General features: G+C 45.2%; 1 protein-coding gene and 1 long non-coding RNA gene across 9 annotated transcripts in view; one reads left to right on the forward strand and one right to left on the reverse strand.

Moving 5' to 3' along the window:
- The window catches only part of LOC130358180 (uncharacterized), a 68,686-nt gene that overhangs the window by 48,159 nt on the left and 5,592 nt on the right, over positions 1-14,935 (forward strand). Inside the window, exons 4-6 of one of the 5 annotated variants that reach the window (XR_008889420.1) lie at positions 252-431; positions 1,671-1,800; positions 3,176-3,370. The exons of 1 other annotated variant lie outside the window; for it this stretch is intronic. This is a non-coding gene — a long non-coding RNA (uncharacterized LOC130358180). The remainder of the gene's footprint in view (positions 1-251; positions 432-1,670; positions 1,801-3,175; positions 3,371-14,935) is intronic. 3 more of the 5 variants (XR_008889423.1, XR_008889421.1, XR_008889422.1) reach the window with 3 other exon arrangements.
- LOC130358174 (NACHT, LRR and PYD domains-containing protein 3-like) overlaps positions 1-14,935 on the reverse strand; it is a 123,383-nt gene that overhangs the window by 30,040 nt on the left and 78,408 nt on the right. For all 4 annotated transcript variants that reach the window (XM_056561036.1, XM_056561038.1, XM_056561035.1 and 1 more), the window contains 2 exons: positions 3,155-3,325; positions 1,650-1,820 (listed from right to left, as the gene is read on the reverse strand). In XM_056561036.1, the coding sequence (XP_056417011.1) occupies positions 1,650-1,820; positions 3,155-3,325 (342 nt within the window). The remainder of the gene's footprint in view (positions 1-1,649; positions 1,821-3,154; positions 3,326-14,935) is intronic.

The following is a 14,935-nucleotide window of genomic DNA, read 5'->3' on the forward strand; positions in this document are numbered from 1 at the left end:
TGCTAATTGCTTATGCAATAGCACCCCCTAGTGTATGGGGAGTTGACATTACACTGACAGGAAAGGCATTCTGGGTAGTATAGTGATGTCATAGTCATTACCATATGTATACGCCCAACCTACATTCATTGGGGAATTCCGATTTAGGAGGGTGTGTCAAACTAATTAAAAAGTCTGGTAAACCAGATGTTAGGGGTCTGAACTGCTCTAGCTGGAGACTGAACTGGAGACTGCTGTACTCTGAACTTTAGGCTGCACTCTAGAGAACACAAAGACAAAGGAAAGAGGTCCACAAGATGGAAGCCATGAAAGCCATGTAGATCCCTGCAAGCCGGACTGATTACACGGCACTGACCCAATGGCTGTCCCTGACGATGAGATGGACCGTCCAGTGTTCCTCAGAGCAGAAGTGAGGTTCTTACAAAGTTTTGGTAAGAGACACAAAAATGGTATTCCATTTAATTAAGACTAATTGGGATAATGTGGATGGTATTATACCATTTAGATTGGCGAATAAATTAATAAAATAAAATAATTTATTATCTCCATATTGAGATTATAGTTTTAGGATATTGTGAGACTTCATTCTACCTGCAGAAGAATCAAGACTCATAATCTATCAAAGCATTAAATAATTGCTTAGACATTGATAGAATTCCTACTCACCAAACTAGGTGTTATAAGTATATTTCCCACACAGGAAACTTGTTTCAAGTTCTTCCTCCTAAAATATAGTCTAGCAAGATCATATATCTCTGCTAATTGTCTTAAATGTCTTACCAGAGCCATGTATAGAAAATAGTCCAGAATGGTGGTGGAAGTATTCTTCCATGTCTATATCTTAGATGGATTTCCCCAATCTTGGAATCATGTGATTTGTAGTGGTTAGAAGGGGGCAGGGAGTGTATTTAGCATTAAATATTGATGTCTATGATTAGGTATTGCCCACCTTAATATCATGAGGTTCCTCTGAATAGAGTGATATGTAACTTTTTTCTTATATGATATTCCTAACCAAGTAGCTTTTGTTTTATTTTAACAAGTTACTTACTACTCACATGTATTGTTCTATTATATGTAGTCAATTAACAATCTTGTACTGTTTACTAATATCTAATTGATATTCATTTGCATATATCATTGTGTTTATTACTCATTTATGTTTATAATCTCATCTCTTAAAGGGCTGGCGCTTAAATCTTTACATTACAGAAGAAAGGTTTATTATATTAGTTACATATATTGGAGGAAGGTTTCCCACTTTGGTCTCTGTTACTTCATGAGGTTTCCCAGTAGCGATTGATCCTATGAGAAGGAACTTTATGTTACAGTACAGCTGCTCACTTTTAGGAGATGTGCTCAGTTTTAGGTGAAAGTAACCTAAACGTAGCAGAAGTTCTGTTGCTATGTGAAATTTGGGGATTATTTAGTCAGTGAGATTAGGGCTGCACCAGCTGTAAATACACAAATGTTCTCTACATAGAGAGGAGAAGTGATATGAGGGTACGAGACAGTCAGACATCAGGAGAGACATCGCATATCAAGGTGCAGTCATAGACATAACAATGGTGCGGAGCATAAAATAGAATAAAATCCATGTATAACTTGTGCCCACATGTCTCAGTCCTGTACACATCTCTTATACTCACTGTAATGTCTCTATCCTGCAGTCTGGACTGGACAGAGCGTCCACCAAGTCCCCAAAGTGAGGACCAGACAGACGATTATGAGACAAGTCAAGTATCTTCAGGGACTGGTTATTCCTTATTACAGATGCCAACTGGGTGCAGGAAGTGTCTGGTAGATCATTATCAGACAATCTGTGAAAATAAGAAAATTACATGTGGGTGACGTCTCCACAGTGGAGTGCAGAGTGGAGGAGGAAGAGAATATAAGAGGAGAGGCCATGCTGTAGGAAGTGATGATGACGGACCCAACAGTGTGCCTCCAGCGCCATGTGTGCGAGTACACTGCATATGCGTGTGGCGACTTGCAGATAGCTGTGTGTCTGCTCATAGCAGCAGCAGATTGCCTCTACGAGCAGGCAGGCAGAGCTGGAGACACACTGTAGGGTCCGTCATTGGCGGATCCACAGCATAAAATACGCTGCAGATCCGTTCAGTGTAACTCTAACCTTAAGGAATGGCATACTGAGCCATACATGTATGGCCCCTGCATGATTGCAGATAAGGCTAGTGCATAAGGCTACATTTCTACGCAACTTAACTATAATGTTTACTTTTGACCTGAAAAAAATGCTACAAAAAATGACTAAAAACTTCCAACGCTTTTCCTGGTGTTTTTGTTGGTGTTTTTTAAACATTTTTATTTTTTTTGGTTGTTTGTCTGAAATAGCTTTTTATGTTTGGCATTTTTTCACACAGATAACAGTGTTCAAGAGTAGAAGAAATGTGAATGCTTTTTTCTGGCTTTTTTTTTCCTCCCATAGTCTATGTGAGAAAAAACACAAATATTTCCAGAAAATACACAATGCTGTGATTTTAAACAACTGTCCCTTAGCTAAGAAACGACAATAAAAAGTGAAAAAACGCCTAAGGAAAAAATGTCAAGTGTGTTTGGTGTTTTAGATTTTCCTTCTGACTCCCAGCTAATATCAGCGAATGTTTTTGCACACAAATAAAAAGCAGAAACACAGTCTAAGAGAGTTTCTACACCTGTCTACACCTGGATTAGAACCTTCAGGTTCATGTGCAAAAGCCCCAGCTGTGCTGCCTTTATAGATGACTGATCACCTCACCGCTAATGGCGGACATGAGCGATCACACTCCTGTCCATCCTTAATCCTTAGTTGCCGGGACCATTAGCTAATCCTTGGTGATGTGTCATAATGCACAATCCTGTATATATATATATATATATATATATATATATATATATATATATATATATATCTTAGTCATGTATACCCTGTCTTGTGTATGCAAATTTGTCTTTTCTTTAGTCCACATCTAACCTTCAAATTAGCACAGGAAAAAAGGTTATCTTAAGAGGGGGAGTTTGTGGTGGCCCAGAACAGATGTACCAGTTGCTAAACTGAGACTAGCCAAGTGGTGAAGTATTAAAGTTTTTCTGGACAGTAAAGTGTGTAAGGCCTAGGTAACTGTGTTGACTTTTAGTCCTGTACACATCTCACCGTAATGCCTCTATACTACAGGCTGGACTGCACAGAGCTTCCACCAAGTCAATGAAGTGACGACCAGACAGACGGTTATCAGACAGGACAAGTCTCTTCAGTGACGGGTTATTCCTTATTACAGATGCCAATTGGGTGCAGGAAGTGTCTCGTAGGTCATTACTTTCCAATCTGTAAGAATAAGAAGATGAGATGTGGGTGACGTCTCCATAGAGCGTTAGTATAAAATCTGTAGATTGTGAATGTGGAGAGAAAATGTCCCCGACTGTTAGTAAAATCCATAAATGTCATCACTAGAAGCCGCCTCTTGTGTGTGGTGGATGTCAGGAATGGCGGCAGCTATATGATATGTCCACTGAGCCCAGATCCATGGTCTAGAGATACAGAACCCTCAGTAATGTCCTTACTTTATGGCATGTCATAAATCAGGGATTATTGCACTCATGGAATCTACAATAGTCATAAAGCAGATGGAGGAACAAATTGTAGTAGAGGACAGTGGGCCACAGACTAGTGAGCAGAGCAGGGACGTTCACAGACAATTTAGAGTGCAGGGGCTCAAGTAAAAAAAGAGGGCACTTCTCATCATTTAAAAAACGTCTGCCAGACTTAATGTGCTGCGGCCCAGGTACACAGTGGACCTCCGGCCAGGCCCCCTTGACATTCCCATAAAAGTTGGTGCTTTTGTAAAATAAAGTCAAGAACAGTTTCTATGAAGCTCCGCCATGTGTATATACACTTTGTCTGTGCTGTCAGTCTTATTTACAGAAAACATGTGACAGCTGCCCTATAATATACAGTATTATAGAGGAGATTTATACAAAACCTGTGCAGAGAAAGAGCAGTGCAGTCGCCCATAGCAACCAATCAAATCGCTGCTTTCATTTTGCAGAAGGCTTTTCCTCTTAAAAGGTTTTAATAAATCTCCCCCTATATGCCCCCACCTGAGCTCTATATGATAGAACGTGCACTGTATCTGGCCTCCCCCAGCACCCATCCCCAATCACCCAGCACCCATCCCCAATCACCCAGCACCCATCCCCAATCACCCAGCACCCATCCCCAATCACCCAGCACCCATCCCCAATCACACAGCACCCATCCCCAATCACCCAGCACCCATCCCCAATCACGCATCACCCATCCCCAATCACCCAGCACCCATCCCCAATCACCCAGCACCCATCCCCAATCACCCAGCACCCATCCCCAATCACCCAGCATCCATCCCCAATCACCCAGCATCCATCCCCAATCACCCAGCACCCATCACCCAATCACCCAGCACCAATCACCAATCACACAGCACCCATCCCCAATCACCCAGCATCCATCTCCAATCACCCAGCATCCATCCCCAATCACACAGCACCCATCCCCAATCACCCAGCACCCATCCCCAATCACGCATCACCCATCCCCAATCACCCAGCACCCATCCCCAATCACACAGCACCCATCCCCAATCACCCAGCACCCATCCCCGATCACCCAGCACCCATCCCCAATCACCCAGCACCCATCCCCAATCACCCAGCATCCATCCCCAATCACCCAGCACCCACCTTATGCAGGAATCTCCGCACAGCTCTGGTTCTTACACTGAAGAGATGACACCACACTAATATATGCTTACATGCTGCAATATACAAGTTGGCAAAAAAAAAAGAATTATAAATATACAAAGACGGCCGGGTATAGCACAGCATACAGGATGGAGGCAGGGAAGCTCCGCCTCCATTGCGCACAAGACTGACTTCACATACTAGCAATGTGGGGCAATACCTAGAAACGTCTGGTCCACATTTAGTAGGTATAACATTTTCTTTCTCCTGTTCTCCTGCACTGTAACCTGGTGTATTGGGTTTAGTGCGAGTAAACAGCTTGTCAGTTTCCCTTTAATTATATACCGTACCCCCCTTAATTCCCTATATACTGTTCCCCCATTCATCTATTAATTCCCTATATACTGTTCCCCCATTCATCTATTAATTCCCTATATACTGTGCCACCATTCATCTATTAATTCCCTATATACTGTGCCACCATTAATGAACTATATACTGTGCCACTATTATTTAACTATACTGTGCCACCATTAACCCTTTAAGGACAGGGGCTTTTTCCGTTTTTTTATTTTCAATTTTTCCTCCTTAACTTGAAAAAATCATAACTCTTTAAAATTTTCACCTAAAATTCTATATGATGGCTTATTTTTTGCCTCACTAATTCTAATTTGTAATGACATTAGTCATTTTACCCAAAAATCTACGGTGAATCGGGAAAAAAAATCAATGTGCGACAAAATTGATCAATAAACACTATTTTATAAGTTTTCGGGGTTTCCGTTTTTACGCAGTACATTTTTCGGCAAAAATGGCACCTTATCTTTATTTTGTAGGTCCATACGGTTAAAATGATCCCCTACTTATATAGGTTTGACTTTGTCGTACTTCAGAAAAAAATCATGAATACATGCAGGAAAATTTAGACGTTTAAAATTGTCATCTTCTGAGCCCTATAACTTTTTTATTTTTCTGTGTTCAGGGTGGTATGAGGACTCATTTTTTGCGTCGTGATCTGAAGTTTTTAGCGGTACCATTTTTGTTCTGATCAGACTTTTTTATCAGTTTTTATTCACTTTTTGTGGTATAAAAAGTGATAAAAAATGCGCTATTTTGGACTTTGGAATTTTTTTTGCGTGTACGCCATTTAATGTGCGGTTTAAAAAGCGGTATATTTTTATAATTCGGACATTTCCGCACGCGGCGATACCACATATGTTTATTTTTATTTACACTGTGTTTTTTTTATTCTTGGAAATGCTGGGTGATTCCAACTTTTATTAGGGGAAGGGATCATTGAAAGGGTTAATGATTTTTTTACACTTTTCTTATGCAATATTATAGCTCCTATAGGGGGGGCTATAACATTGCATTAACTGATCTTTTACACTGATTGATCCATCCCCATAGGAATGGATCAATCAGTGTTTTCGGCGATTGATTGCTCAAGCCTGGATCTCAGGCATTCAATCGGCGATCGGACTGCAGGAAGGAAGGTAAGAAGACCTCCTCCTGTGCTACAGCTGTTTGGGATGTCGCGATTATACCTTACTTTCGTTTTTAGCCACGAGGCTAAGCTTTGAGCGCGCGGCTAAAGGGTTAATAGCGCACAGCACCGCGATCAGTGCCGCGCGCTATTAGCGGGGGGTCCCGGCTTCACGTTATGACGCAGGACCGGGACTCAGGGCGTAAGTTTACGCCCTGGGTCCTTAACAGGTTAAGGACCTATACACAGTGCCAGTATACATAAAAATATAATGTTCCAATATAATGAAATATATACTGTGCTTCCATAAATTCCCTATATACTGTGCTTACATTTCTCCAATAATTCCCTAATAATGTGCTTCATACAATAAATACAAGCACATAACATAAAGGCACATACAGTACATACGTAATATACACACATATATACAACATGGAGCTGGATCAAGTTGGCTCAAAGGAAGAGACAGGCCAAGAACAGGTGACGGTCAGAAGACAAGAGAATGTCTCAAGTTTCTGCAGCGAGAGTGAATAGACCACTGTAAGAGATCTCGGAAAAACCGAGCTGGACTTTGTAAGAAAAGAAAGCAGATCCAGAATCTTGAAGAAACCTTACAGATGATTTCTTCAAAATTGGCACAAAAAGAAGAAGAGGTGTATAACCTGATGGAGGACAAAGAAAAATCGCTTGTAGACTTGAAGAAAGAGAAAGAAGCGAAGCTTCATATGCAGAAAGATATGGAGATCCACCAAAGTGAGCTTGTGGCTCTGCAGGATGAGCTGTTCCGCTCCCAGGGTCATGTGACCAGCAAGGAGAGCGAATTGGAGAGTCTGGTCCAGCAGTTGTCACTCAAGGAGGAAGTAGTGAATGTTCTGTCTGAGGCATATCGGGCTCTACAAAGTGATCACCAGGCTAGGTTGGTAGCCATGGAAGAGCTTGAGAAGGAGAAAGTGGTAATGGCTCATAAGGTGCAGAGCCTGGAGGCGCAGAACGAAATGCACATTAAGTCTCATGCAGCTACCTTGGATTCGCTGGGAAGGCAGATCTCCAAACAAGAGGCTCAGCTAAATGTCTATGAGCAGAAAGTGTCCGAGATGGAGCTACTGAGTAAAGTCAATGAGCAGATGAGACAACAACTGCTGTCCCTGGAAGATACTGTCAATAACTTGACAGAATTGCTAGAAAGAGAGAAGGTGAACTCCTCTAAACTCAAGAGTGAGCAGCAGAAAAACTTAAAGCTAGAAGGGGACATGAAGGTCCTAAAAGAAAGCAGTGACCAGGCTGCAGCAGAACTGCACAAAGAGAAACTTGCCGTTGGGAGACTTGAAGCGCAAATTGCTCAGTTGTATGAAGAACTCAGAATGAAAACCGAGAGTCTGCAGAAGAAGCTGCTGGAGATGGAGATGCCTCCTCTAAAAGTGTCAGAGTCTGAGCGAAGGGCTAAAGAAACAAAGCAGCTGAAACAAGTCTCACAAGAAGCTCCGGAGTCTGGATGCAGAGTCCGTGATCAGAAAAATAAAGGCGGTACAGACTTGGATGGTCGGGGCCCGAGAAGCTCACACTACAGTGCAGCCTTTGGTGAGATAAGGCAGAGGCAAGAAAGGACTACCTTGTTTGCAGCCAGTGTCCAGGGCGTTGCCTTGAGCAACATGAAGAAGGTAGGAGGCTCCAAGGAAGCCTTTGGAACACCAGTTGTGAAGAACAGTTTCTATAAAGTGAATCTGAAAGTTCCTGAAGACTTGCAGCAGATGTGCGTAAAGGAATCGGCTCATAAAGACTTTTAAAAGGCAGTGGAAGCCTTTTCGGTGTCTTATGACTCAGAGAATGCCCAGCTGGTCATCTTGTCTGACAATGAAGTTACCATTCAGAGGGTGAACATGTTGGGTAACATCCATTTCCGAAGTCTTCGGACAAAATTGTCTGTGATATCGAGAATCAAAGAAGCCAGAAAGAATCTGGAAAGCTTATGTCTGTCAGTGTCTAGATTCCATGTTCAGTTTGATGTACGAAAAGACTTGATGCGCTCAGTAATCGGCACTCATGGCACAAATATACAACAAGCAAGGAGAATCCCTGGGGTGACTGCTGTTATTCTTGATAAAGATACATGTACGTGTCATGTGTATGGTGAGAACCAAGATGCTGTGAAGAAAGCAAGAAGTTACCTGGTGGGAAAAGTCATTGGGAAGAAAGGAAGGCACATTCAGAAGGTTGTCGACCAGTCAGCGGTTGTTAGAGTGAGAGTTGAGAGTAATAAGAAGAGCTCCCAAGACGAGGGAATGGTCCCCTTTGTATTCCTGGGCACAAAGGATAGTGTTACTAAAGCAACCATTCTACTGGACTACCACCTCAAAAGGTTGAAGAAAGTGGACCAACTTCAGCTAACTAGACCAAAGAGAAGGACAGATGCATGGTCGTGTGTGCACTGTCTTTTGAAGACAAGTGCTCATCCCCAGTGGTCTGAGCAGAGGGGGGGGATATGTGACAGTGTGGCAAGGAAAGGGTGCATTTCCCACACTGATCCTGCAGAAATCTCCACCTGTGGACTAATCAATGAGGCAGCAGAAAGGGGAAGGGTCCTTAAAAGCAAGAGAAACAGAATAATCTGGGCTCTCCCCTAGACAGAAGTGGCTGTTAGAGGGGGGAGACACCGTGTCCAGTGCCAGGCGGGCACAGCAAGGGCTGCTGAGGACACAAGCGTGGACTCCCGGAGTGAGAGACGCGGCTCCTGTAACATATAGCAGGTGGCTGTACGAATGGGACTTTATGTTCAAATGTGAACTGTGTCTTATAAGGCTGCAGGACTTATTGTGTTTAAACTGACAGGGAAAAGCCCATCAGTTATTAGTCAGGGCATGCTACATGTGTAGTGAGTGGCTAGACGGCCTAGGAGTTATTTTTATGTTTTGTTATTTATCCTGCACCCCGTTTAATAAACCTGGCGAGGAGCCAGAATTGCAGAAAGGACTCATTGTTTGCCGGTTTATTGTGGAAAAACATGTGCTTTGGCTACGGCAAAGGACGATCCCAGAGTGAAACCCTTTACAATGTATATATATGTGTGTGTGTGTGTGAGCAAGTGAATCTATGTGTGTGTGTGTGTGTGTATGTCAGTGTGTCTGTATGATGTGTGTATATATACACACATCATACAGTCACTCATATATACACACTCACTTACACTAAGGCCCCAGCCATCCCACTCTGCACAGGCACACATATAAAGCTATATACACACACACACATACAATCACTCACTTATATTTTCAGTTACTTACAGTAAGTAAGGGCTCCACCCCCCCTGCATAGACTGGAGTTTGTGGCCGGGCAGACAGTGGGCGGGGCTTCTCTCTGCCTCTTCTGCTCCTGTCTCCTCCGTGTGGAGAGAAGCAGATAAACGGCAGATAATGACAGGGTAAGTGGCGCCCCCTTGTTGCAGGGAGGACACAGCACCCTCCATTAAACCACTTACAAATCTCCCCAGCAATGGATCCTTTTTACTGCACCTGTCACCCTGAGTCTGTAGCTCCTTTTGTGAGGGCACTAGAGGGGCAGGTGAGGAAAAGGGCAGGGGCTCCAGCCCCCTTTTACCCCTATGTGTGCACGTCCCTGGAGCAGAGGTTACTAGACACATGAGGTAGGAGTTCTGTCCATAGGAGCTTACAATCTATAAGGAATGAGAACGAGCTCAGCAGAAAAAAATCACACATCATAGGATTAGATACCTGGCTCAGTAGACAATACAGTGTCTAGGTCAAGACTATCCCCCATATTAAGATTAGATACAGCAGTGTTAAAGAAGAAAGTATTACACGTGATTACAAACCAAAGGATTAAGTAGCAAGGCACAATCATATAGATAAAGTATATACAATACAGATAATGTAGAAGGGTTAGTACCTATAAACAGACAGTCTATAGAGAGAAGTCACATCATATGTGAGCAGATTTATTGTTGCAGTAAAATAACACTGTGTCAGAAAAAATTCCAATATTTTGGCTTCCAAGAGCCCTTCATCAGGACAAAGAGAGACCTGAAAATATAAATACAATAAATAGTCACACATGCAAATCTATAATAACACATATAAAGATAGACAGACGGATATACGTAGCAATTATAAAAACATAAAAATATACAGTGGTCCCTCAACATACGATGGTGATCCGTTCCAAATGGACCATCGTTTCTTAAAACCATCGTATGTTGAGGCATCCGTGCAATGTAAAGTATAGGACAGTGGTCTACAACCTGCGGACTTCCAGATGTTGCAAAACTACAACACCCAGCATGCCCGGACAGCCGACGGCTGTCCGGGCATGCTGGGAGTTGTAGTTTTGCAACATCTGGAGGTCCGCAGGTTGAAGACCACTGGTATTGGAGGTTATACTCACCTGTCCCCGCCGCTCCGGACACATCACCGGTGCCCTGGATGTCGCCTTCCATCGCTGTCCCCGGGGTGTCCCCGACGCTCCGGCAAAGCCTCTGCTTCCCCGGCATCCTCGCTCTCCGTTGCCGTCATCGCGTCGCTACGCACGCCGCTCCTATTGGATGACGGGACGGCACTGCAGCAACGTGATGACGACGATGGAGAGCGCCGACGATGCAAGGGATGCGCCGGAACCCCCGAAGACAGGTAAGTGATTGTCAGCGGACCACACGGGGCACCGTAAACGGCTATCCGGTGGCAGCTGAAGCAGTCTGCGCTGCCGGATAGCCGTTTATGCGATGGCCCCGACATACAAAAGCATCGTATGTTGATGCTGCCTTCAACATGCGATGGCCTCTGAGAGTGATCGTATGTTGAAATGATCGTATGTCGGGGCCATCGTAGGTCGGGGGGTCACGGTACTTGTAAATTACAAAAGAAGAATGCAAGAAACTGATACAGTGACTCATCAAGGTGATGACTATATAGCAGTATGAATTTGTTCATCAGGCTCCGAGTGTATAGGAAGCACCAGCACTGTCCAAATCTGGTCAAATGTTCAAATTCAAATTATAGGCGATCACCCACATATAAAATATATAGTATAGGGTTTATTATGTTTTAACTTTCCGGCAGCCAAATTTGTCAGGTTAATTTTGAAACCGCTGGCTGCTATAGCCCTGCTGGGCCGAGCCGTAACTCATTCATTTCAATGAGCCAACTGGAGTCAGCTCATTTTTTACGAGTATCCACTTTTTGGACCGGACTGAAAAACGCAGCAGACCCCGGATTTCAGTCCAGTCACTAGCTGACTCTGGTTGGCTCATTTAAATGAGAATATTATCACTATACATATTACCATCATAGTATTATTGACCAAATCCTGTCTACTGAGCCCATTATTACCAATAATAAACAGTATACATGGAACAAATTATACTACCACACAAAGACTGGATAATACCGCCATACTGAGTAAAAACCACAATACCCAGACTAACAATACCAAAAAATACCAGAATATAAATAATACCAGGGCCAAATAAAACTGGTGCATCAGGAACACACAATACATCACACAGTGGCTGACTAATGTTCAGTTAGTGAATAAAACCACTGTACACAAATAAGTACACCCCCCCCCCTTACATGCACCATATAGAAGTAGATATCGGCTGCACATAGGATCTGTATACCATATAGGTGATTATATACAGGACCATATGGAGGTAGAGATACCAGCTATACACAGGATCGGTATACCATTTAAGTCATTTTATAAAGGGCTATATAGAAGCATATACCAGCTGTACACAGGATCTGTATACCATTTAAGTGATTATATACAGGACAATATAGAGGTATAGATACGAGCTGTACACAGGATCTGTATACTATATAAGTCATTATGTACAGGACCATATAGAGATAGATACCAGCTGTATTATTTTCCATCTACCTTCCAGTCAAAACTCATCTCTTCGGCATCTGTAGGACTAACTTGTGTTACGCCGAGCGCTCCGGGTCCCCGCTCCTCCCCGGAGCGCTCGCTACACTCTCTCCGTTGCAGCGCTCCGGTCAGATCCACTGACCCGGGGCGCTGCGATTCTGCTTCCAGCCGGGATGCGATTCGCGATGCGGGTAGCGCCCGCTCGCGATGCGCACCCCGGCTCCCGTACCTGACTCGCTCTCCCTCGGTCCTGTCCCGGCGCGCGCGGCCCCGCTCCCTAGGGCGCGCGCGCGCCGGGTCTTTGCGATTTAAAGGGCCACTGCGCCGCTGATTGGCGCAGTGATTCCAATTAGTGTCTTCACCTGTGCACTTCCCTATATCACCTCACTTCCCCTGCACTTCCCTGCCGGATCTTGTTGCCATTGTGCCAGTGAAAGCGTTCCTTGTGTGTTCCTAGCCTGTGTTCCAGACCTCCTGCCGTTGCCCCTGACTACGATCCTTGCTGCCTGCCCCGACCTTCTGCTACGTCCGACCTTGCTTCTGCCTACTCCCTTGTACCGCGCCTATCTTCAGCAGCCAGAGAGGTGAGCCGTTGCTAGTGGATATGACCTGGTCACTACCGCCGCAGCAAGACCATCCCGCTTTGCGGCGGGCTCTGGTGAAAACCAGTAGTGACTTAGAACCGATCCACTAGCACGGTCCACGCCAATCCCTCTCTGGCACAGAGGATCCACTACCTGCCAGCCGGCATCGTGACAGTAGATCCGGCCATGGATCCCGCTGAAGTTCCTCTGCCAGTTGTCGCTGACCTCACCACGGTGGTCGCCCAGCAGTCACAACAGATAGCGCAACAAGGCCAACAGCTGTCTCAACTGACCGTTATGCTACAACAGTTACTACCACAGCTTCAGCAATCATCTCCTCCGCCAGCTCCTGCACCTCCTCCGCAGCGAGTGGCCGCTCCTGGGCTACGCCTATCCTTGCCGGATAAATTTGATGGGGACTCTAAGTTTTGCCGTGGCTTTCTTTCCCAATGTTCCCTGCATCTGGAGATGATGTCGGACCTGTTTCCCACTGAAAGGTCTAAGGTGGCTTTCGTAGTCAGCCTTCTGTCCGGAAAAGCCCTGTCATGGGCCACACCGCTCTGGGACCGCAATGACCCCGTCACTGCCTCTGTACACTCCTTCTTCTCGGAAATCCGAAGTGTCTTTGAGGAACCTGCCCGAGCCTCTTCTGCTGAGACTGCCCTGTTGAACCTGGTCCAGGGTAATTCTTCCGTTGGCGAGTATGCCGTACAATTCCGTACTCTTGCTTCAGAATTATCCTGGAATAATGAGGCCCTCTGCGCGACCTTTAAAAAAGGCCTATCCAGCAACATTAAAGATGTTCTGGCCGCACGAGAAATTCCTGCTAATCTACATGAACTTATTCACCTAGCCACTCGCATTGACATGCGTTTTTCCGAAAGGCGTCAGGAGCTCCGCCAAGATATGGACTCTGTTCGCACGAGGCGTTTCTTCTCCTCGGCTCCTCTCTCCTCTGGTCCCCTGCAATCTGTTCCTGTGCCTCCCGCCGTGGAGGCTATGCAGGTCGACCGGTCTCGCCTGACACCTCAAGAGAGGACACGACGCCGCATGGAGAACCTCTGCCTGTACTGTGCTAGTACCGAACACTTCCTGAGGGATTGTCCTATCCGTCCTCCCCGCCTGGAAAGACGTCCGCTGACTCCGCACAAAGGTGAGACAGTCCTTGATGTCTACTCTGCTTCTCCACGTCTTACTGTGCCTGTGCGGATGTCTGCCTCTGCCTTCTCCTTCTCTACCGTGGCCTTCTTGGACTCTGGATCTGCAGGAAATTTTATTTTGGCCTCTCTCGTCAACAGGTTCAACATCCCAGTGACCAGTCTCGCCAGACCCCTTTACATCAATTGTGTAAACAATGAAAGATTGGACTGTACCATACGCTTCCGCACGGAGCCCCTTCTAATGAGCATCGGATCTCATCACGAGAGGATTGAACTTTTGGTCCTCCCCAATTGCACCTCGGAAATTCTCCTTGGACTTCCCTGGCTTCAACTTCATTCCCCAACCCTGGATTGGTCCACTGGGGAGATCAAGAGTTGGGGGCCCTCTTGTTCCAAGGACTGTCTAAGACCGGTTCCCAGTAACCCTTGCCGTGACTCTGTGGTTCCCTCAGTAACCGGTCTCCCTAAGGCCTATATGGACTTCGCGGATGTTTTCTGCAAAAAACAAGCTGAGACTCTACCTCCTCACAGGCCTTATGATTGCCCTATCGACCTCCTCCCGGGCACTACTCCACCCCGGGGTAGAATTTATCCTCTCTCTGCCCCAGAGACTCTTGCCATGTCTGAGTATGTCCAGGAAAATTAAAAAAAGGGCTTTATCCGTAAATCCTCCTCTCCTGCCGGAGCCGGATTTTTCTTTGTGTCCAAAAAAGATGGCTCCCTACGTCCTTGCATTGACTACCGCGGTCTTAATAAAATCACGGTTAAGAACCGCTACCCCCTACCCCTCATCTCTGAACTCTTTGATCGCCTCCAAGGTGCCCACATCTTTACTAAATTGGACTTAAGAGGCGCCTATAACCTCATCCGCATCAGAGAGGGGGATGAGTGGAAAACGGCGTTTAACACCAGAGATGGACACTTTGAGTATCTGGTCATGCCCTTTGGCCTGTGCAACGCCCCTGCTGTCTTCCAAGACTTTGTTAATGAAATTTTTCGTGATCTGTTATACTCCTGTGTTGTTGTATATCTGGACGATATCCTAATTTTTTCTGCTAATCTAGAAGAACACCGCCAGCATGTCCGTATGGTTCTTCAGAGAC

This window comes from Hyla sarda, chromosome 2, assembly GCF_029499605.1.
Source record: "Hyla sarda isolate aHylSar1 chromosome 2, aHylSar1.hap1, whole genome shotgun sequence".
Lineage (NCBI taxonomy): Eukaryota > Metazoa > Chordata > Amphibia > Anura > Hylidae > Hyla > Hyla sarda.